At 37.7% G+C, this 24,316-nt stretch overlaps 1 protein-coding gene across 2 annotated transcripts in view; it reads right to left on the reverse strand.

The window, feature by feature from the left end:
* Positions 1-24,316, reverse strand: part of ZNF407 (zinc finger protein 407) — a 461,011-nt gene that overhangs the window by 143,427 nt on the left and 293,268 nt on the right. For both annotated transcript variants that reach the window (XM_008013765.3, XM_073006236.1), the window contains one exon: positions 5,955-6,133. In XM_008013765.3, the coding sequence (XP_008011956.3) occupies positions 5,955-6,133 (179 nt within the window). The remainder of the gene's footprint in view (positions 1-5,954; positions 6,134-24,316) is intronic.

A 24,316-nucleotide genomic window follows, 5' to 3' on the forward strand; every position in this document is an offset into this window, starting at 1 on the left:
ACAGGTAATAATCTAATGTACATCCTTATATGACCAAGTCTTAGCATATGTAAAAACTGATGAAAATAAAATCAATTGAAATGTGCTACAAAAGTATGAGGGTAGAAAAATAAAGGAAATTAAGAAAAATACTGTATCATTACACAACGCTCAATTCTCCCTGAAAAGAGAACACTTTGTAATCATTACCTTTGGAAAAGACACCAACAGTTACCACATTTAAGGTCTCAGAGAGAAATAAGATTTAAGTAAATCAACCGCATAGCTTTGATGCACTGCACATAGGCTCAGAAAGTGACCACACTACCCGCAGGTCTTCCAGTGGGCATTCATTCATGAGCAATAAGTGCTATTTCAATAGCAAACAGGATCCTTGAGTCATAAAGGCATAACTATAAGTCTGCTGCTTGGAACTGATGAGAAAAAAACATCTCTTTCTTCGTAGGCACCATCAGAGAAGGCTGAGCAACCTGTCCTCAGCCCTCCCCCTCTGGCTTCCCTGTCTTCACTCCCCTTTCTCTGGTGTTATGTTTAAAGCATTCTGAGCTATCCCTGCTGAAGTGAACTATGCATGGGGTCAGACTGAAGGCCACTGGTGTTGTAAACACACACATGCATTTAATTCTTTGTCCAAATGTAGTGAATGAGTACCAAGCTTATTTATGGATGGGCGACACAGTAGAAACGTAATTGTTAAAACTGAAGAGATCAAATCAAGATAATTTTTGAGATGAAATAGATTTTACAAAATAGAAGAAAAATCATACAATGACAGAAACCTATTTTTAGTTTGATGTCAATTTTGTGAAGATTTATGTGACTGTAAAATCTCATTATATTAGATCTAGATTGGGCCTAAATGAACCTCTTCAGAAACTTGGATGTGGAGAAAGGTGTTTTTCTTTTTAGGTATATACAGAATACAACTCATAGAAGAGACTTTGATGAATTTCTCAAATTGAACACAACCATGGCTCAATACTGGGATTAAGAATCAGAATCTTACTAGCACCACTGTACTTTATTCAGCGACTGGTGCCCACAAGGGAAAATAAACTCTGACTTCTAACATCATAGAGTAGTTTTATCTGTTTTTATATTTAATATAAATGCAATCATATAAAACGTACTCCTTGGTGACTGGCTTGGTTCATCCAATGATATGACTGTGAGACTTATTTCACATTGTTGCTTGTACTTGTAGTTCATTCATTCTCACTGACGTATTCTATTATGTGAATATACAACCTTTGTACATTCTGCTTGAGGGACATTAGGGTATTCTGGAGTTTTGACTATGATGAATATACCAATAATTACATTAAATACAAATACTAAAGTAAAAGACTAAATATTTAATGTAAAAGATAAAAATTGCCCCAGCAGATAAACAAAATACAACTATAAGCTGCTTATAAGGAATCTGGTATAGGTATACCAATATGAAACTCAGAATTACGGCAAGAGATATTGCTACTAAGAAGTATTTCATAATTATGTGTGCATGTCTGTATCTAAAACAACCCTAAGTCCTGAGTACTTAGTGATATATCTTCAAAATATGTAAAGCCAAAAATAACAGAATTTTAAAAGATAAATCCACAATTATAGTAGGAAACTTTAACATACTCCTCTTAACAGCTGACAGAACCGGCATCTTAAAAAGCACTAAGAATATGACAATCTGAACAACACAGTGAACAAACTAAACATTGTAACTGACATACCGGGAACAAATATCACTGGTGCCAAGTATTCTTTCCTCAGGTGTCTCAAAAATTTACCAAAACTTACCATTTGCTGGGCATAAAACAGTCTACACAAATTTTTAAAGAATTAAAATAATTCACATTATGTTCTGTAAAAACAGTAAATTTAAGAAGTCGATTTGTGTTATTAGCTCAATAGTTTAAAAAAAAAGACTAGAAAGTCTCAAACTGCCTGGAAATGGAATATTACGTTTACAAATAATAATCCATGGTTAAAAAAAATAAAGCAACTTTGGGCTGTTTATTTTTTTTAACCATGGATTATTATTTGTAAACGTAATATTCCATTTCCAGGCAGTTTGAGACTTTCTAGTCATTTTTTTCTTAAACTATTGAACTAATAACACAAATTGACTTCTTAAATTTACTGTTTTTACAGAACATAATCTGAATTATTTTAATTAATTCAAGATGGATTAGAGACTTACATGTTAGACCTAAAACCACAAAAACCCTAGAAGAAAACCTAGGCAATACCATTCAGGACACAGGCATGGGCAAGGACTTCATGTCTAAAACACCAAAAGCAATGGCAACAAAAGCCAAAATTGACAAATGGGATCTAATTAAACTAAAGAGTTTCTGCACAGCAAAAGAAACTACCATTAGAGTGAACAGGCAACCTACAGAATGGGAGAAAATTTTTGCAATCTACTCATCTGACAAAGGGCTAATATCCAGAACCTATAAAGAACTCAAATTTACAAGAAAAAAAAAACAACCCCATTAAAAAGTGGGCAAAGGATATGAACAGACACTTCTCAAAAGAAGACATTTATGCAGCCAACAGACACATGAAAAAATGCTCATCAGCACTCACCATCAGAGAAATGCAAATCAAAACCACAATGAGATACCATCTCACACCAGTTAGAATGGCAATCATTAAAAAGTCAGGAAACAACAGGTGCTGGAGAGGATGTGGAGAAACAGGAACACTTTTACACTGTTGGTGGGACTGTAAACTAGTTCAGCCATTGTGGAAGACAGTGTGGCAAGTCCTCAAGGATCTAGACCGAGAAATACCATTTGACCCAGCCATCCCGTTACTGGGTATATACCCAAAGGATTATAAGTCATGCCGATATAAAGACACACACATGTATGTTTACTGCAGCACTATTCACAATAGCAAAGCCTTGGAACCAACCCAAACGTCCATTAATGACAGACTGGATTAAGAAAATGTGGCACATATATACCATGGAATACTATGCAACCATAAAAAAGGATGAGTTCATGTCCTTTGTAGGGACATGGATGCAGCTGGAAACCATCATTCTCAGCAAACTATCGCAAGAACAGAAAACCAAACACCACATGTTCTCACTTATAGGTGGGAATTGAACAATGAGAACACCTGGACACAGGAAGGGGAACATCACACACCGGGTCCTATTGTGGGGTGGGGGGAAGGGGAGGGATAGCATTAGGAGATATACCTAATGTAAATGACGAGTTAATGGGTACAGCACACCAACATGGCACATGTATACATATGTAACAAACCTGCATGTTGTGCACATGTACCCTAGAACTTAAAGTATAATAAAAAATAAACAAATAAATAAAAATAAATAAAAAGTAAAAAAATAAAAATTAAAAAAACCACTTTTGTCTTGTGCTTCTTACCCGGCTACAACTAAAATTAGAACTCACATAGAGTCTTTCATGCTCTGGAATATGAAATAGAAAATGATACAAAAATCATTTTACTGGTTGCCAAAAAGGATTGAGAAAAAAACACAATGAATCATCAACTTCTGCTACAGAGGGAAAAACAAACTGAGCAACCATTTATGCTAAAGATGATCACGTCAAACAGTTTACATATACTATAAATGATCCCATTTAGATGGCACACACATTCTGTGTGGTAGGCATCACTATCTCCATCTTTGGAGGACGACTGAGACCCACAGGGTTAAAATGCAGTTTTCAGGACCAGACATCAAGAGAATGATCAAGCTTAAGTTGGAGCCCATCCTCCCGGAAGGTCACGCCTACAGCTGCACAGCAGGGACTAGGGATGGTTCATTCAAACTCCTAGACTCTTCAATAAGGAATCTGAAGCTCAGAGACACTTGTGTTTACACAGAGACTTGAATGAGGGTCTCCACTGAACTCCAGTTTTGTGTTATTTGTGTGAATTACATCACATAACTGCAGTTATACACCAATGTAGAGATACCAAGGGTACAGCACAAGCACATTTGCACACAAACCTCTTTCGGCAGAACTGTTTTCAAATAAAAAATAAAATACTTCACTTTAATACATGAATTCCCAAATATTATCTCAACTAAACTTTACATTATCTCAACCAAATCACAGTATTTACAGTCTTTTTTTTTTTTTTTTTAAGATAAGTAACGTTTTTATTTTTCTCTTATTAACTCACTGTACTTTAGGGAACAATCGTTTTTCATGTGTAACTGGTATAATAGAAGAGAGAGACAGATATGTCAATCTTCTACCTGGAAAGGAGGCAGAGCAAGGCCACCTCAAGGAGGACACTTTGCTGATGCCCACCATGGATTTCGTCCCTGTGGCCTGGCCACTGCTAGGAGCAGCTCCTTCACAGGTGGTGATTCTGGTATCTGTAAGGTTATGGGTCCATATTTATGAAGAACCCATAGGCACTTATGGCCAGAGATATTTCAACTCAATGGCCAGAGATATTTCAACTCGACTTTATCTGTTTTTATGAACTAAAGCTGATAAACTGTCTAGTTTCAAAACCTTTTTCAGTGACAACCTCACCAAAAGTGAATGAGCAGAGACCTCTGGTTTTGTCTGTTTGCCAAATACAGCCCCAGATAGCAGAAAAATTACTAACTCACACACTAGACATTACTTAAATAAGTCAGTCATATGAACATCAATTGAGAAATATGAAAGAACAGTAATAAGCCTCTATCTCCGTAGTGTCAAATGTATTAAGAAAACTAGTCTACCTTAAATTACTCACGTTCCTTTTAACATAGATATTTTGCAAGCAAACATTGCTTAAGATTTTGAAGCTGGAACCTCACATTTCTGGTGTGATTTATATCACAATCCCCACATTCGTACCACTGCTAACTACCCCTTCATATGGCACAGAGAGGCATCAAACGTTCACGCCTACAGCAGCACAGCAGGCACTAGGGATAGTTCATTCAAACTCCTAGACTCTTCTAGCTTCATAGCCATTATCTTTTAAAATTCTCACGATGACCCTATTAGTAGGTACTATCAAGCAGATTTACATATGGGAAACCTGGGGCCTGGTGAGGTCAGCCTGCCTGAGGTCATATGGCCAATAATGAGAAGTAGGGTTTAAAAGCAGCTCTAACAGGTCCCAAAACATCTGCCTAAAGCACATGCTTGATCAATGGGCCTTATTCAAACTCTGCTGCTTGGGTTAAATCTTGGAAGGCTTCTCTAAATTTACTTCAGGGTAAGTACCTCTTCAAATAGGTCCTCTCAGCCATAATCCATCATTCTGCTGCTCTGTACGGTGAGAGCTGGCACCAAGGAATACTTGCCAATTAAACAACATGTCGGGCTGGAGGAACGGATCTGCTTTACTCTGCAGTTGCTGCCACATCCCACATCGCTGACGCCTTCCAGAGTGCCTGACTTGCCACCCAAGAGGCAAGAATCCTCTTAGCAGCCGCTCCCATCACCAGCTCTTCCCCAAACCCAGGGCCAGCCCCCTCCCAATTTCTGGGAGACGCACAGCACCGTTACCACCCACGACGCTTGACTTCGTGGTCGCAGGTCACATTCTTTCTAGGCATTCACTGGAAGATGATGGTGTCAAGAAACAGGGCATAACATTTCAAATCACAAGCATTTTTTGAGAAAAAAAATTTTAGCAATTAGTCAAAATATGAAGATTTAACAACTACTCTCATTTCAGGTCAACGATGCTTTAAATATTTACTAATATTAACTTTACAGTCATAGAATAATTACTTTGTCAGATTTGCTTTTTGATAAAATATGGTTGAAAAGTCCTGTTTTCATAGTTGAGTGGGATAAAACTGGAATGTACTTTTTTACAGGTCTTGAAGCAGATACTATCACATACTCTACTCCATTATAATAAATCATGGAAATGTACAAATAGCATTATAACTGCTGTGATTACATGAAATCCTGTTAAAAACAAGTACTTTCACAGTTTCTGTCCCTTACCAGCATGCAGGTAAGCAAGATCTGGGTTTTCGATGTCAGGATGCTGTTCCTTCAAATGGTTCCGGAACTCCACAGGGACGTTGGTCCCATAGTCACACTTGGGACAGTTGTACATCTTGACTCCTTCGTGTTTGCCAGTATGCAGAATGTGTTTGCGGATATTTTCAGCACAGTTTGACCTACCAAGTAAGACAGAAAAGTAAATCTAATTAAGGTCAAACCAATAACCTTATATTACACATAGTGACATTAGATAAGAACGTCTCTATGTGTTTGGTACTATTTTAAGTGCTGTACTCACATAATAATTAGCTTATATAATACGTCAGCCCTATGAGGCTGGTAGTTTTTATAACCCTGATATGAATTTTTCAGTTGGTCTTTTAGCTTCATTTCTATGAAGAACCAGAAATACCAAATCCCAAGCACTATTATTTTAATATCAAATTATTCTGGTACCACTCAAGGGCAGTGAAGGTGTCAGCTGACCCTGAGAACACACCTATCACCAGTGAGGAGTGGCACAAAAATGTAAGCGCTGTTGCCTCCACTGAATTTAGAACATTTGGGGAACAAAGACACTGGTTTTTAAGTTCTGTCAAGCAAGGTGCTTCTAAGTGGGCTCTAAAATAAATTTGAAGATGGAGTTGTAGCTAGAAACAGCTCCCAGGCTCAACTCCAATATCTGGGCAACACGTGAATCCCATGGAGCTTTCCGTGATGATACAGGCTCTTAAGAGTGATGACATGGAAAATACAATGGAGGGCCCCCGTATATTCCACGCCACGGTGCCACTGAAATCAGGGGTGGGCTCCTCTCCCAGTGTTTTCCGGCAGAATTAGAAATACAAGGCCTGAAATAATCAGCCAACTGGGAAGGGGGTGCTGGTTTTTGAGGCAAACTGTTCTGCTTGCTCTGTCATCCCTGTCAGTTCCTTTGCCACAGAGACTGCACGTCTAGACTCTTTCTGAATACACACGCAGAGCTGTTTGCCTTTTGTCTTTGTCATTTTTAGAACAGTAATAAAAAGAGCCCTATACAATTTCAAGCAGGTGTTGAGGAGTTATCTAGAAAGAAACAAAAAAATCACGCTGGCCTCAGATTTCCTACAGACCAAAATTAAATGCCAGAAGAAAATAGAGCAATATGTTTATCACCATTTCCCAAAAGTATTGCTGAAGAACAAAATCCCGCAAGATGTTCTTAGAAGAAAGATTTCCATGACCAAATAAGATCAGGAAATGGTAGTTAGCCAACACATCTCACAGTGCACTTCAGAATGGTAGGCTCTAAGAAGAAACTTTATGTAGGTCTACATTGCCTGAACACTTCTAATTCGAATTGCTTTTGTGTATAATATTCAATTATACCATGTTTATTTTTCAGGGAATATACCTTGGGAAATAATGGTCAAGGAAGTGAAAATGATTGTTATCTCTCACAAGCAAACACAGTCAATGATACTAGAAATTCAAAGACTCAGTAAAGATGGTATCTATCCACTCCTGACAAGAGGAGTATGGGAAGTATCGTCCAAGTGAGGCAGAATTAATGAAAATGGCACTAGGAACGGTATTTCCAAGACAGAGGGTACAGGGATGTCCTTTCCTACAGACTCTGGACAAAGCTAAAATGCAAACGTGTTCCTCATGAGTGGGGATCTCATATTCTGGGAGCAGTCTCGTACCTGCATCCAGATTGTCCTTTGGAAAAGTTCCTGTTACTTCCCTCCCATCTCCAGGCAGGGCTTGTCTCAAATGTACATGTACAACTAAATCTGCTCAGTATAATTAAACTGAACAAATCAAATCCCTCTATACCTAGGAAGAAGACTAGAAGGAAATACATCCAAATATTAACGCAGCTATACTGCAACGCCCACTTGCTCTTATTTTTCAAATATAAAGTTTTATATGTTAAATATATATATTTTAAAAATTAAAATAACAATAACACCTTTTTCAAAAATAAAAAAAGGACTAGAATAACAGATATTTTCCCAGCTATTTTCGACTTGCTTTAGGCAAAGTCTCTGTCAATCTGGGTGTTAAATTTCCCTGAGATCTTAGACTAAATACATGCAAGACAGTGAATGTATGCACACAAGCTTCTTTCTTTCATGAGTCACTACTGAATTGTAAAACCTGCTTTATATATAAATTCCCTATTGTGAACTAACAATTACTGTAAGAGGAAAAAAAAAAGATAAGTACCTGACGCATGCCAGGTAGCTCCACTGACTTGGCGACTTTGAAGGCAAGCATGACCCTCTTGAGGTCAAGACTGCTACACAATTCACAGAGAAGAAGGTAAATATCACAATGATAAGCTGGCTACACAGGCTGTACGGCTGGTGAGTGGTTAAGGCAGAATCCTAACCTAGGTTTTCTGTTTTCGAGGCCAGAATGTTGGTACGTTTTCAAGTACACCACAGCCAGCTTTCCCTTTAAAATTTACATATCAGAGACACTAGCACACTCTAAGCAAAGGGTAGGACTGTAGAGTCTCTTAAATGTATAATTATCCTTAGAGTAACAGCTCTGGATCATGTCAGAAATAACACAGGAAAACATCTGAAGGTGACTGACACAAATGTCCACTTTTATGACACTTAAAAGGAAAAGAAACAATTTTTTTTTTTTAGTTCTTCGAGCTGGGTAAACTGCTCCAAATTACCCCTTAATTCTGCAGATCTCCAACATGTTTTCTACAGCATTATAGACACCTCCTAAATTCACCATTGTTTATTGACACTGGGGAGAGAAAACAAAAAGCTGCTACTGTACTTAATTAGTACTGTTTATCAGGAATGTAGATTCTTTGGTACCGCCAATATTATTTCCTTATGTAAAATGTTAGGCATGAAACATCATCAAAGACAATCATCAATCATATGAAGAAATTAAAATTGCCAAAATAAATACATTTCAATGTATGATGCATATTTACATGGAGAACAATATCAGCAATGAATCCTAACATTCAGGGAAGAAAGAAAGAGATAACTTTGAAACAAACAGATTATTTTGTTTTCAAGAAGGCTGTATCTAGGAAAAAAATGAGCCAGTGTCTCTCAGTAACTAAACAGCATGTAGGATCTAATAACTGGGGACTATTACTGAAATAGGTAAGACGTATATGGGGCCTGAGGGAAGGGGGAGAATTTAAAAAGGTGGGAAGCTTCTTTTATTTGAAAATATAAAATAAATCAAGAAAGATGTGGTGTGGAACTTGAGATTTTAAAAGGCATTAAGGACCATTCCACACGTATATTCTTACACAGATATATGCATATGCTTGTATACAGGATGTATATATACACACTGTGTTTTTATGTTCTATTATATAACACATATGTGTGTATGTGTATTTGTAATTGTATGTTTTAAACATATACATACCACGAGCATAAACACATGCAGACAAGAAGGAACTGGGATGCGTTTGGGGAAATGAGAGTGAGTGTTAATGTCTATGGAGTCTCTTTGGGTAATACAAATCTAAGATTGCTTGTAGTAATGGTTTCACAATTCTGGTAACATATTAAAAACCAAGGAAGGCTGCAATTTCAATGGGTCACTTGTCAAATATATGATCTCTCTCCACTAAAACAAAAACGAACACAAAAGAACTCTCGTGCCGCTGTCACCCTTCTTCCTGCCACTGGAGCCTTAGAGGCCACATGTTCAGGTGGTAAAGTTACCAAGAAGAAGAGGTTCTCAGCCTCCATGGGCCTTTACCTCAGTGAGCAATACATTTTTAAGTCATTCAAATTTCAGAGTTTTGCCTGATGTGCAGCTACTGCAATTATCACGTGCTGCTAATCTCCTTCCTCAAACCAATGCTGCATAGAACCTCACCATACCAGCACACACATGCATTCACACACACACACACACACACACACACACACACACACCCCGATTCGAACCCTCTTTACTAATCACCGCACAGCAGATACCTTGGGTGAAGAAGAAGTAAACTAGGCCCATTCCTGAGCTAGTGTGACTCCTCCTGGCCTCGCACTGCTCCTCTGAAAATATCCCTAGACCTCATTTTATTTCTGATTTTCCCTCTTCTGCCACCTGGGACCTCCTGTCACAAGCCAAGAAGCTTACTCCTGTCACCATCTATATGCATCTTGGTGTTTCCCTATGGGCGAGTTAAGAAATTTTTCTTTTAAGAAAATTTATGACAAGTCAAATTTCTCAGAAAAATGCAAAGGGTTACATGTACACTCTAACAAGAAGAATGCTAGGAAGAACTCATGTCACGGTGTTTCCATCTGAAATGAACTAGGAAGAGAGAGATACTGGTGCACATCTCTGAATGAAGGAGAAAGTGAAACAAGCAATGACTGGGCAGTTTCCCTGGGGATTCACTAAGAACTGTGACCTTCAATCCAGTTTCCTAACCAACACTAGATCAGTCCTATCCCCACCCTCTTCCTCTTATTCCTGGCAGCAGACAACCATGGTGCAGAGGAAACACCCCGGGGTGTCATGTCAGGCAGCTGGGTCCATTCCCCACATGAGAATTTCAGCACCTGCAGAATGGCTCTGTGATCTCAGGAAAGTACCTCAACTCTGAGATCTCTTTTCCTTAACTAAAAAATGAGGTTAGTACAGCAAACAACCAAAGGACTGAATGCAATCTATGCATTATCTTTTTCTTTAGAGAAGGTAAGTGCATATAAACACAAAATCTCCACCTGGGAATTCAGAGAGTTGGTAAAAGCTATTCCTGGGCTCCAGGTTGTGGCTCCCAGTTCCAAAGGTGGGTGGGAAGCGATGGAGGGGAAAGGTAGGAACACAAACTGCATGGCTCCGGCACGCAGCGCAAAGTCGGCGTCAACACAAAGATAAACTACCGAATCCGCAACTCTCCGCAAAATGCCAAGCTCTGCCCTGTCCTTTCCCAACTCCGCTCTACTGCTACAGCTCCACGTGACAGAACGTGCCAGCAGGCTTTCTGCTGGGGAAGAACCTCTCCTGGCCCTCACAGGCGAAAGACGTTCCTCACACTGAGAAGGGAGCCTGCTGGAAGGGAAGTGAGAGTCCCCAGAGCCAAGCCTCACACTCCTCACCGGGATTCCCGCGGGACTCAGCGGAACAGAAACAGCACGCATTGCTTTCAAGGAAAAGGCATTCCAAGAGTGCATTTCAAATTAAATTTTGGAATGTAACATGTTGAAAGTCTTGAGCAGCTTTGATGTACAGAAATAAAGCACGGGGTGACTGATTAGCAAAAGGGCCCAAGATGGGATCCATGCATTTAGGGCTTCTTAAAAAAACATATAATAATGGAAATTTCTTATTCTGTTCAAAGGTAATATCTGTTAAAATAATAAATAGAACACCACAAGTACCTCTAGAACTCCACAAAATCATTAGTCAGTACTACACACTAACTTATGGCCTATGGACACAAAAAGCCTGATGATGTTATCGAACGTAAGGGGAAAGGAGCTTTACAATATTTGATGTTTGTTTTGGTTATTAGAATTATACCACTGAAGTTGTTAAACACCAGAGCATCCAACAATGGATGTGACAGAGTCTCCCTCCAGCACCGTCTCCGCTGTCCAATGAGTCGCAGATGACCAGCTACGTACAATCCCTAACTTCTTCTCAATCTTTCGGGAGAAGTAAACACTGCTTTTTCAAGCTACGGATATGTCTTACATTCTTTTCTCAACACTCCCCTTGGCTAAAAACAGGGGCACCACACAAACTGGCATCTCGCTTTTCCATGGAACAACAGAGCATGGGGCCTCACCATATCGAACACCGAAGGGCACCCTTATCTCCCCTACGTGCCTCTACTCCCACCCTTACCTTCTTTTCTCCTTTTTGACGGCTTCCTAGTATTTCAGTGTGGACACAGTCTATTCTATCTAACTGATTCTCTACTGATGGGCATTTAGGATGATTCCAATCATTTGCTAGTACAAACAAAGGTTCCAGCAAACAATCTTGTAGAATGGTTTCCATTTCTCCAGGTGCCATGACAATCGCATGATGACCACTGGAATTGCTTCAAATGTCAACGGGCAGGAATTCTCACAAATGCTGCCACACTGCCCTTCAGAGGAAATGCAGCAATTTACAATTCCACTAACAATGTTTGAGAGCCTGTTTCTGTGCCTGCTTGTCAAAGTAAGGGGCTACCAAATTTTAGAATTTTTGCCAGTGTGGTAGGTAAACAATAGTATCTTATTGGAGTTTTAATTTTTAAGTTGTAACTTGCATTTCTCTTGTAATCAATAAGGTTAAGTATCTTTTCAAATATTGAAAAGCAATGTATATTTTCTTTTTTATGTACTGTTCATTCATATTCTTGCTCTTTTTTTCTACATGCTTGTTGGTCATTCTCTTATAAATTAAGGAGATTGGCTCTTTGGGACAGAAGTTGCAGACTTTTTTCTTCAGTTTCTTTTTTTCTCCTTTGACTTTGCTTACAGCGGGTTGTGAAAGCAAATGTTGATAATTTTGCTCTTTTGTTCTACAGCTTCCTGACTTGCAGGCTATAAAACAACTGTTCTAAATTTGTTTCTAGTACTTGCAGAGTTGCGTTATATCACATTCAATACTAGATTTGATTCAAAATCAACCTACAGTGAGTTAAATGTGGATCCAGACTGCTACTCAGTTCTCTCAATAACATTTGCTAAAGTCAGATTTTCCCCACTGACTTGAAATGCCACCTGTGTCAGTATTTTAATTATGTAAGGCGAATTCTGGACTTTCTATTCTTGTGTATACTTGTCTGTGTATTCACCTGCCAATTCACCACAACGAACCAGGTACCAAGATGTTTCTGCCAGGTAGACTCATCATTCTGCATGGCTCTTCTCCTCCCAGATCACAGCTCCCCACCCAAAACTAACACAGAGTCACTCACGGGACAGTGGTTGTTAGCTGGTATGGCAAAAATCTAGAGTTAACTACAGTACTAGAGAGAATCGGGCCAATAATAATACCACTATGACATACCCAGGTAATTTCTACGTATTATTAATATGTGTTAATAATATTATCTAGCTGATAAACCAAACAGCAGAGAGCCTGGCACAAATGTTACAGGATAAGTACCCACGAGAGGGCCCAGCACACAGAGATTCTAAATAAATATTAATTCCCATTTTCCCCAGGAAAATCCATGTATCAGCTTCACTACCCCAGTTTGTTTTTTTGTAAGATTAGTGGCTGTCTTGAAATACTGGCAACAATCAGGTCTGTTATGACGTCAGGCACGGGAAAGACTCTAGACAACAGAAAGCTCCTACACCCACTGCCCGAACAGCGTTCTCATTCCCGCAACCCACTTTCCATTTCGTTTATCTCCCCACTTCACTACTCTACATTTTCCATGCTGCTTCAAAAAGAAAGAATTCCTATTTCCTAGGTGATTTTGGGGGAACCACTTGATGGCATGGAGTGATCGCTCACTATTTTAGAATGCATATTTTTTTGTGTGCCACGGATGGCTTCAGAAATGACTTAGTAAATCTTACAAGGATTCACTGAAAATAATAGTAGTAGTTTAGCTGAAGGTGGGGCTAAAAGAACTGAAAATTGAATTGAGTAGGGTGGCCAATTGTTTCTTTTGTGGATCTGAGCACTCAAACTCCCTTATGTAATATACAAAAAACACTTCTTTTAAAAAAACACCACCACAAAACAGTTGAATTATGAGACATGTATAAAAATCAATTAAAAAAATAAGGGAGAGTTTGCTAAACAGAGACACATACCATATATCTGTATGGGCTGGCTTAATGTTAAATATATCAATTGCTGCTAAGGAATCTATACAGTTAACACAATTACAATTCTAACAAGATTTTTTTTGAGAACTGTTTGAGAGTGATGGTTAAATGGCTCTATAAAATAAGTAGGCAATATTTTAACATTAGTACAGTAAGAGCTGTTAACAGTCATCTATAGAGAGGGAATGGGCTGTATCACAGAATGTGATATAGCAGTAACTTTTCTACATGTACTTATCTTTATACGTGCATACATACAGAAACATACATATAACATGACGTACTGGCAGAGAAAGATGTCTGCTGCAGATTGAGAAAAGCTACATGTAAAACAATATGTACTAAAAGCAATTAGAAGTGTGTGTACATATACACATTCACAATACACACCACAGAAAGTCAATTATATATAGACGTGTGTGTAAAGTAACTACACATACATATAATGCACACATATTACAATTCTACAAAGGAGTATGGACAGCACCAGGTCTGTGAGGATCACATGAGTTAACAGTGACTCTGCCAGGGGGACCGGAGTTGGTAAAGGGATACAGGGAGGGAGTCAGAACACCTGCAGTGTTGTGGCTGTGTCACAGGAAAGCTCACCCATCCGTTAATTTTAATTTAAAAGTAGGGAAAAAAGACTAAACAGACAGCCAAAGACAAGAAAATCAAATGCAAGTGAAGCACTGCATTTTTGAAAATTATTATACTTAATGAAACTCTAATCATTAAAGTGGGAAATTGAGGGTGGTATTTAGACTGCAAGTGGCAATTAATTGCACGGGTGAAAATACGGTTTAGGTAATGCAAGGCACTACCTAGCGGGTTAAATTCTTCTGTGATAAATTAAAGAGGCTTCACAATAAATTCTGGATAGATAACACATAACTGCTTTAAAAAGAATTATGAAACTAAAAAAAGACTTAAGTGAATGTAAGTCATATATACTTAAATAGAGTATGAACCTAAAAAATATGACTTTGAATATAAAATTAACCTTAATATTTCTAAAAGGGTCAAAAAATGGCGGTGGGGAGGGGAGCTGGAGGGAGAGTCCCCCTGAATCTATAAAAGACAAGCCAAAAACCACATATATAGGATACATGTTTTGTTGATTTGAATATATACATATTTAAGTTAACCTATTATTTTAAAATAATATATTACTTTGGAACAACTGCTTTTACAACTCATGTTTACGAACTATTCAAACTCTTCATATGCGTAAGTGTCTATCATCCCTAGAGTCATTTCTGTGATCTTCTAACTGTTTTCTAGAGCACAGTATTGTCAGTCCCTCCTTCAGTATGAGCTACAGCATATTCTGACTCCAAAAATGATGTTGTCACTAGAGATTCTATCTCCAGCTACATGTGCCCAATCACATAACATTATGGCAGTTGTTTCCATTTGTCCTCCAAGAGTATATCATGAAATCCACAGTATAACCAATTACTCTACTGCTTTTTACTCCAATTTTTCTAGTTTATTTACAACAAGAGAAATATATAAATTCCTCTTCTGGAAATACTTTTTTAGAAAGGAAAAACTCTGCCTTTTATTCAAACATACACTACTAAGTAAAATAAAAGCTGAAATCATAAAGTCAAATACAGATAGACTTGACTACACAAATACTATAAAATACTGCAAGTCAAAAGATCATAAATACAACAAAAAGGAACAGAAAATACATGAAATTTGTATAAAGGTTTATAAAAATCCCTTCTCCAAAAAATACTATTTCTGAAGATGCTAACAGACGTTAAGAAAAACCGTAAGTACAAGTGTGAGGAGATCGTGTTCAGGAAAGCAGGGGCAATACAGCAGACTGCATTTACCCTTTAGAAACTCACAATGTGTACTTAAGCAGAAAATGAAAATTACCAAAAAAAAAAAAAAAAAAAAACCCACAATCTAAATTAAAATAAAAATTTTGAAAGTTCTATTTAAAGAAATATGCTTAGTTTTCCTTAACATTTTGCTTCCCCAATTTTTTGACTACAGAACATTTTCTTTTTTGGTTGCTCTATGGTAGTACAACATGTACCTTGGAATGCCATCATAAGGATTAAGGTAAATAAGATTAAATATGTTCAGATAACACTGTAGGTACTTGTTCTTTTTTCTTCCTACCACTAGTTTTTATATTAATCACAAACGAGTTCAACTATGTGAGTCATTATCAGCGCTTTTCCTATTATACATGAAAAGCAACTTCAATTCATCTGACTCAAAATAGATTCCCAAACAGTTACAGTGTATGTATGAGCACGTGTGAGGTGTACCACACGTGCAAAGTTAATTAGGCAGGTATGCAATTTATTTTTTTTTTTTTTGGCCTGTTTATAGTATACTTTTAAAACTCACATCCACAAAAAGAATTACTCTATACAATATTATACATGTTTATATAAAAGTTCAGTTGAAAGGAGGTTTCTACTATATCTTTGTAACATGATTCCAAAATGAATATAGAATAATCCAAAGAAAATCTTTATGTAAATTAAACTCAAGAAGTTAATTACATTTATTTACCAGCATTATTTATGATTTATAAGTTTTCTGGGCAAAAATAAATCCTAAAAAAAAGACAAAAAATGTTCACAGTAGAGGGGAATATAAGCCTCCATGTAAGTTGCTTTAAAGCTCACTGTAGGTTGGAAGAATGTGCTCCAATATATAAACTCGAAGTTTGTTTCACAATTTATGTAAGACAGCCTAAGATATATACTCCTTTATAACTTATGTTCTCACTAAAGGACCCATAAGGAAAGAGTCTGATAATTTTAGATTACTGAACATTTGTGCTGTTTAAATTTAAAATTGGTTAAAAGCTACAAGAATAAAGAACCTCAAATTCCTCTGCCTAAAAGGGAACATGTTATCAACGATGTTTAGCAAATAGATGCATGTCATTTGGAGTGCTGAACCACATGCATCACCAGAACAGAACAGACAGCACAAAGATCCATGTATACAAGAAATACAGATGTCATTTCAGATCAATTAGGAAATGATGGGCTATATAATAAATGGTGTCCATTCAACTGCTTATTTTATAGGAAAATATAAGTTACTTATTGTCCTATACCATACAAAAATAAATACCATTTGGATTAAAAAATTTTAACATAAGGAAACCAAATTATAAAAATCATAGAAAAAATATTTTTATAATTTTAGTTAGAAAGAGCTCCCATAAAGAAAAATCAAAGTCCAAATGTTACCAAAATGTGTAGGAAAATATGCCTCATAAAAGTTAATACTGTTATATAGTATAATGCATCATAAATAAAGTTAAAAGGCAGGGCAAAGAAAAGGAGTAAAACTACGCAACATATATAAAAACTGATGATTAATAAGAATTCCAAAATGGGTTCCATTGATTAATTTTTTATAAGATAAAAATCTCATAAACTAAAAAATATGAATAAGCAAGTCATAATTGGAGAAATACAATAGTTATGTAATCATTACACAGTGATCAATGTCTCTAAAAACCAAGGAAATGCAAGTTAAAACTTAAGGTGACAGATCGGCAAAATTTACTAAGTTTGATCATATTAAATAATGGTAAGGGAAAATGATATACCTCTGGTAATGGTGTAAGTTAGCAAAAGCTTTTGAAAAACATTTGATAGTATCCTTCAAGTTTAAAATATACACACGCCCTTGAAAGTTCAGAAGCTCAATTAGGAGATGATCCACAAATCATTAAATCTATTTTAGAACAGCTAAACACTAGGCAAAATTTGAAAACTAAATGTCCATGAATAGAGAAATGGGTTGTAAATGTACAGTGCATCCATACTAGGGAATTCTATACCATTGAGAGCTAGGGGGTAGCTTCTCCTACAGAGCTCCATGGAAATCAACCACATCCTGGCTGAATGGTGGGAGAGCATGGCCTGATCAGGGGAAAGAGAAGCCATTTCCCCAACCACGTATGGTTACTGATGTGAGAACAAGGTGAGAGATCTGGTAGGCCAGGTCACAGGACCGTTCAACCTCACCTGTAAACACACCCTCAGAGGCATGGAGGAGCTGGATCTTCTCCAGTTGTGAAGCTTAGAAGTCCCACAGCCTAAGAGCCAGACACTTCCCCAGAATCTGATGTCCGGCACCACAAAATTCTTGCATGTTGCTCCAGAATGCAGCAGGTTATTGGGATAAACTGAGAAGAGGAGCAACAGTTGTTGCACTGCCTCTGTGAGTTTCTCTCAGTAAACCCTGCGGAAGAAAGCTTGGTGTGTGTACTATCTGGGCATTCACCCTTACTTCTTGTACAAAAGCCATTAAATAGAATAAGGTAGCTCTTATGAACATGGAAAGACTAACAGGATACATTATTAAGTTAAAAAGAAATCAAGTCCCAGATACATGTAGATATGGATCCTTTCAGCTTTTTGAAAATATATACATATGGTATGTGTGCGCATATACACATATATGTATACAGAAAATGTATATATACACAAAGTATGTGTGCACACATATACATATACACATACAATGTGTGTGCACACACACATACATCTATGGCACATATAAAACATATATGTATACACATACAGTATATGTGCACATATATGCATACACACAATATATTCACATACAGTGTGCATGCACATATAGACATATAAGCACATATAAAATATATACATATACACATGGAGTATGTGTGTACATATATACCCACACATATATGAAATACATGCACATGCGTGTACAGATAAAATGTATACATGGAAAATACATATATTTATACATATAGAGATACAAATGTATTAAATGTGTATTCAAAGGAAGCCTAGTAAACAACTGACGACAATTATTTTTATTGAAGGATTTCCAAGTCCAAGGAAACCTTCGTTTTGCTTAGTGCACTTGAATCATTTTGGCTATTCATTAAAATATCTTTTGAGTGTTATACATACAAAGCAAATATGACCAAACGTCTATCTGAAAAACACCCGGATTGTACAGCATTTCCAGTAATGTAAACCTGACAAACCACAGCACAGCGGCACAGCTGACAGTTGTGGCAGAGGTGGATGCGCTTACGTGCCGGGATCCTCGTGTTTACACAGGGAGGAGTCAATCTGATGAATTTAGCAAAAGGTTTAAATGAGGAAACTCAAGCTGTAATCTCTAGGAAACCAGAAGGAATACTATAATCAAAACAGGGAAGAGAGGAGAGGGTGTGGTGGGGAATGGAGCTAACTTCTTTATCCTTTACAAACACCAGATGCAGCCTATACACTCAGAAGCTGTCTTCAGGACATCTGCAGGACAAAAAGACAGGCATGCCTAGTACTGCAGGAAGGTGGGAAGAAAGAGGTGCCGGCAATGCAGGTATGGTGGCAAGACTCTGACTCCAAATAGTAATAATAATGTACAAAACCTGTAAATGTTAAGAGAGTTTAAGTAAACCAGATATTTAAAAATAATGGCACCACATTACACTATTACACTACATACAGAATTCCCAAAGTCTCTTTTTTTATTCTGATAAAAAGAGTTTATAGCAATCTGAGGTAATCACAAAATACAATCCTTTGGACATTTTCGGCAACAGGAAATTTTAATTGGAGAGTTTCTGGATCACCTTGCTCCAAATCTTATGAATTTTATTTTCCTTTATTATAACTGATAGCTATTCATTGAATGGGACAATTTCCATTAGATTATTTACTCATTACTTCTTGCGTTTCAGAAATCTCAATTCTCTGAAACTAGTTCTTAGGACAAATTGATGCACATTGAATTTTTTCTCTCCATTTCTCAGTTATATTTCTGCTCATGTTTATTATGTGATATAAAGTGATTCTAAAACAGCGCAGTGCCCCATAAGAGAAAGAAACTTGTAAGTTAGCACAGAAGTGGATGAACACTGATGCATTCTTGGTCTCATCCACCACCCTTGAGAGGATAAACTCCCCTGCTTCCAAGTCACGGGGCTGTCCAGGTGTCCCCATGCGCTCTCTGCACCAGCAGCCAACAGGCTCTCGCGTGCCTCTGAGAGGTTCCCGAATGGCGGTCGCTGCACTGGCCTGTCTGTGACCCACAGGAAACCTGTGCACATCCAGCTGCTGTTCTAAACATCTGGGAGCAAGGCCAGCCTTTCAGAGCCAATCGTAGGCACTTCAGAAGACAAATAATTTAAGCCTGATTACTGCTTCGGTTTAGATGGAAAGTATATAGGTTACAAGAGAAGTCTACCTTCCTATGTATTGACTTTTTACTTTCAAAATGAATTTTTAAAACGTATTTAGTAGATACTACATAAAAAGAAGCCTAAAAACAAATCACTGTGGTCATGCCCTCAAAGGGGATGCGATTTTACAAGACAAACAAGTTATGTACCTTAAAAGCACTAACAAAAAGCTGTGCTGTGCTGCATAAAAGAAAACATGAACATTTTGAAAAGGTTGAAAACTCACCGTGTCCACTTAGAGGACTGCTGCATCTGCCCTTCAGTGACTCTTCAACTGCTAATGGCCTAAAATTGTCTTGCTTTCCACATTATTCCAAATGCTTTTCTAACTTCTACTGATTTCAAATTATGTTAACAGCAAACTTACATATTGATATGCCACTGCTTTGGATATATTTATCTTGTAAGATTTTCACCCAGAGTTACACTTGCTCCTTCTGTTTCAGGACTGAGAATAACTCCCCACGCTTTGTTCACCTTTCATGTTTCCCACCTTCCCTTCCACTTAAATTACAACTCTATTCTAATCTCCGATCATATTATCTACAACCAATAAGAATTGGCACCAACTTTAACATCTTCCTTTCTGCCCTCCACTCCACAAGGAACAATGAAAATCACAAGGAAGAAATGGTAGGAAGTGACACTGAATTTTTTCATTCAGAAACCCAAATGAATTCTTCAGAATTTAGCATTTCCGGAACAGTCCCACTGACTCTGAGTTTGTGCAGTGATTCAAACACGAGGCCGAGCTGGCCTGTCACCCACAGCACGGGACGGAGGGCAGGTCTTCCAGCAAGGGCAAGCCCTGGAGACCCTGGATTTCTCCCTGATTCTTTCTCTTGAGCCCCAGAGAGAAAAAACACATTTCATTCACCGTTTCATATCATCATACACTGATACATTGCTGGTATAAAGAAGAAGAGAAAGTAACTGTGTGAGGGACACAGAGCAACTGGAAGATTTTTCTCTGATATCCTCACCACGCTAAATGCTCACAGAAGTAAAATAAAACTTAGTAAATTTTCCCAATTATTACATGCCTTACAATGGGAGATGAAGAACGAACATGCTCAAGTCTCTGAGCTAAAAACATGCAGCAGACTTTACTGGTGAAATACAAATAATCCAGCAGGATATTAATAGGGCTTTGGGGAAAGGGCCTTCGTGGCCACAGAAGTCTGATGAATATCAGTACACAAAACTAGAGGTGTGTCCTGACTAAAGGGATTCTCCGAGTCTTTAATATGCTGATTACTGTGAGTGTGAAGGGGGTGGATAAGGGACACAATATGGAGAGTATCTCCCAAACATATGTGACTACCAAAACATTTTTTCAAAGTTGATATTCTGAGCAGCAAGCAATATTTTCAATCTATTCAATATTGCTTGATGCTCAGAATCTGAAAATAAAAAGGCAGAATTAGCCTTACATATTGAATCACTTCCTTTCACTAATCTCCTGCCTGGATGGCAGAGCAGAAATTCTTCTCATTTTTATCTTACCATTCTGAAATAAATATAGACCCCCAAACCCCCGAACTCTTCATTACCACATATTTATTCCCTCATAGGAAAAGTTTTATTCTTTCCATTTCTGTTAACAAGCTAGGTGTAGCAAAGTGAGGTGTTGCAAAACCAGAAAAGGCAGATGGATGAAAACCTTCTGAGGAAAAAAGTATCTATCTTTAAGGAAATACACCAGAAAAAAGGAGCCTAACCAACCTCTAAAAATCCAAGCCATCATTTTTTTTAGAAACGGTTAGGTAGAATAAAAATGGTAGACAGAAATATATTCCCAAAAAGGACATGAACTCTATACACATACAACTTTGGCTTGAAGTAAGTTGTGTAGAAAAAATATTACTTTACAAATCAAGCAATTTAAGTATTTACATATATATGTGTGTATATATGAATAATTTACTGTATTTTTCTAGTTGACAGTTTTTCAAATTTAAGGTGATGTAGGTAAAATTTTTACTGAAGCAGCAGTATGTTTCACAGTATTTCTGATAGTTCAAGCCAGAACCTGACTTTACTTGGGACAATCTAATAATGTCTAAGGGAAAAAGACTAGATTTAAAACAATAACTTTTGGCACTCATGTATAGGAGCGCAGTTTAGTGGGCAGTCTGGCAGGCCTGGTCACCTAAGTCACAACAAGCTGTTAGACTCACCTAGGCTATTAGGGTGGGGCAAGGGCTGCCATAAAATTTAAATACCTTGTAAGTGTCTGAGAGATTCCGTCCTCCACACCTGGCACACTGCAGGCACTGGTGGGTGATCCACCCCATGGAGAGGTAGAGAGGGGAGGTGCAACATATGATAAGAGAGTTCATTTTTCTGGAGGCTCTGCCAGTCCAATATTTAGACTACATTGCCATAGGCAAGAGTGAACTTACTTATCTTTGAAAAGTCTTTTGAAAAAATGTTTCCTAGCTTTAACTCTATGCTGTACAGAGCTCCCTAAGTCTATAGTTGCTGAGTATTAGACGAAAAATGCACGCTTTGTTAATTTTATTGAGTTGTACAAAGAAAATGTAAACCTTTTATAATGCGAAAGTTCTGTGATCACCTTTGAAGTAAAAGTAATAGAGAAGAGTCACTGATGATGAGGGACCACTGAATTTATTTAATAATCTATGTCCATTTTTACAAAAATGCTCCATGTAATCCATTTAAAAATAATAACTGGTTCATTTCAGTCCCTGCACACAATGCTTCCCTTTGTCCCTTGTAAGTCTCTCAAACGTCTTATTTTAAAGGAATATATAGTACTCCCGGAAGACATTTTCCCATTTCTATTCTCTTCGACTCCTGCGAGCCCTTGTTCTGTGTGATAAGGCAATCTCCTCCGGGATCTGAGCTGTGTAGTTTCGCACCACGAGTGACAAGGACTCGACTTGAATAACTGCTGTGCGCAGGTTGTAATTATGTCAGCTGGAGTGTTGAACAAGGGGACTGATTAATGTGAGCCCCGGCCCAGGCGCAGTCCCTATCAAAACCTTCGCGCAGGCCAGCAGTGGGGACGGGTTAAAGCAAAAAGACAAAACATGCTGTATCGTCCATGATAGATGAATTGCTCCAACAGTCTTCAGGCAGATGTTCCAGGACAGTATAATATACAATTACTCTGCCTTATCACCTTCCCAGGGACAATAAAGCTTCCTCCTTCTATAGCTCATGTGAGTGAAGGCAAAATTAGTTTTACTTTTACAACACTGACTCACTTATCATGTTGCCTTGATTGTGCTTTTACAGCTAAGGAAAACATATATTCCACTTTTAAACTAAAAAAAAAAAAAAAACCTTAAAAATAAAACTGAAACCTTGTGTTGACTGTTTTTTACATGAGGACATAGTGTTTTAAAAGATTGTTTTGTTAAAAAGAGATGCAAGGAAGGTAATAATATATGTGTGTGCATGTGTAGTTAAGAACAAGTACATACACATAACTCAACAAGAGCTGGATTGTATAATCATTACATTAATAACATCATTTTTCAAAGGCCACACAGAAATCATTAATTGGAAGGAACATGTAATTAAAAATATATATATGCTGGTATTGGCCATATATTTCTCAGGCGTGGGCACATGGGCCCTTGGGCCTGGGAGGATGGTTCCAGATGACACACTTGCTCATCACAGCCACTCCCACTCTGAGTCTTCCGGGTCTCTTTATCTTAGAAATGCTACCCTAGCCTAGTACAGAGAGGCTTCCTCACAATGTAACAAAACACTGTCACCGATGCTAGAAGTAACCTACTTTAGGAGCACTGTGGTGACTATTTCTACCATCTTTATTTGTACTTGCAAAAAATGGTGCCACAAGTTTGAGAGAAGATGTACAAAACAGAACTACCTCAATTTGCAAAGGGAAATACATCGTTAGTTTTAAGGTTGAAAAACAATCTAAAACCTAAAATGGAGATGCAGCCGTAACAATCTTGTGGTAATCATAATTCATAATGAAATGAAGCAGCTAAAATTCCAATAGAATCAAAGGAAACCCATACAAAATGCTAGTGAATGCAAAAATAGCATCCATCAACCTGTAGGGCCATATATATGACTTATTTCCACTTTTTAGTGGTTTAATACAACTGACACCAATACTCAGCAGTTATAATGCACCCTAAGTCATGGAACCAAATCACGTTCCCTATCTCAGCCTACAGGGTGATATGTTCGCCTTCCCTGTTCACATTATACATACACTAACTTCACCACCAGGATCCTTATTATCACATTCCTCTTGTAGGACACACTCGAAGAGAATTACATATTTCTAGAAAACAATGGTAATCTGAAGAAGGTAGGGAACAATTTAAAACAGTCCCTTCAATAGAAATTTTAGC

The sequence above is a fragment of the Chlorocebus sabaeus genome, chromosome 18, assembly GCF_047675955.1.
Source record: "Chlorocebus sabaeus isolate Y175 chromosome 18, mChlSab1.0.hap1, whole genome shotgun sequence".
NCBI classification, from domain to species: Eukaryota; Metazoa; Chordata; class Mammalia; order Primates; family Cercopithecidae; genus Chlorocebus; species Chlorocebus sabaeus.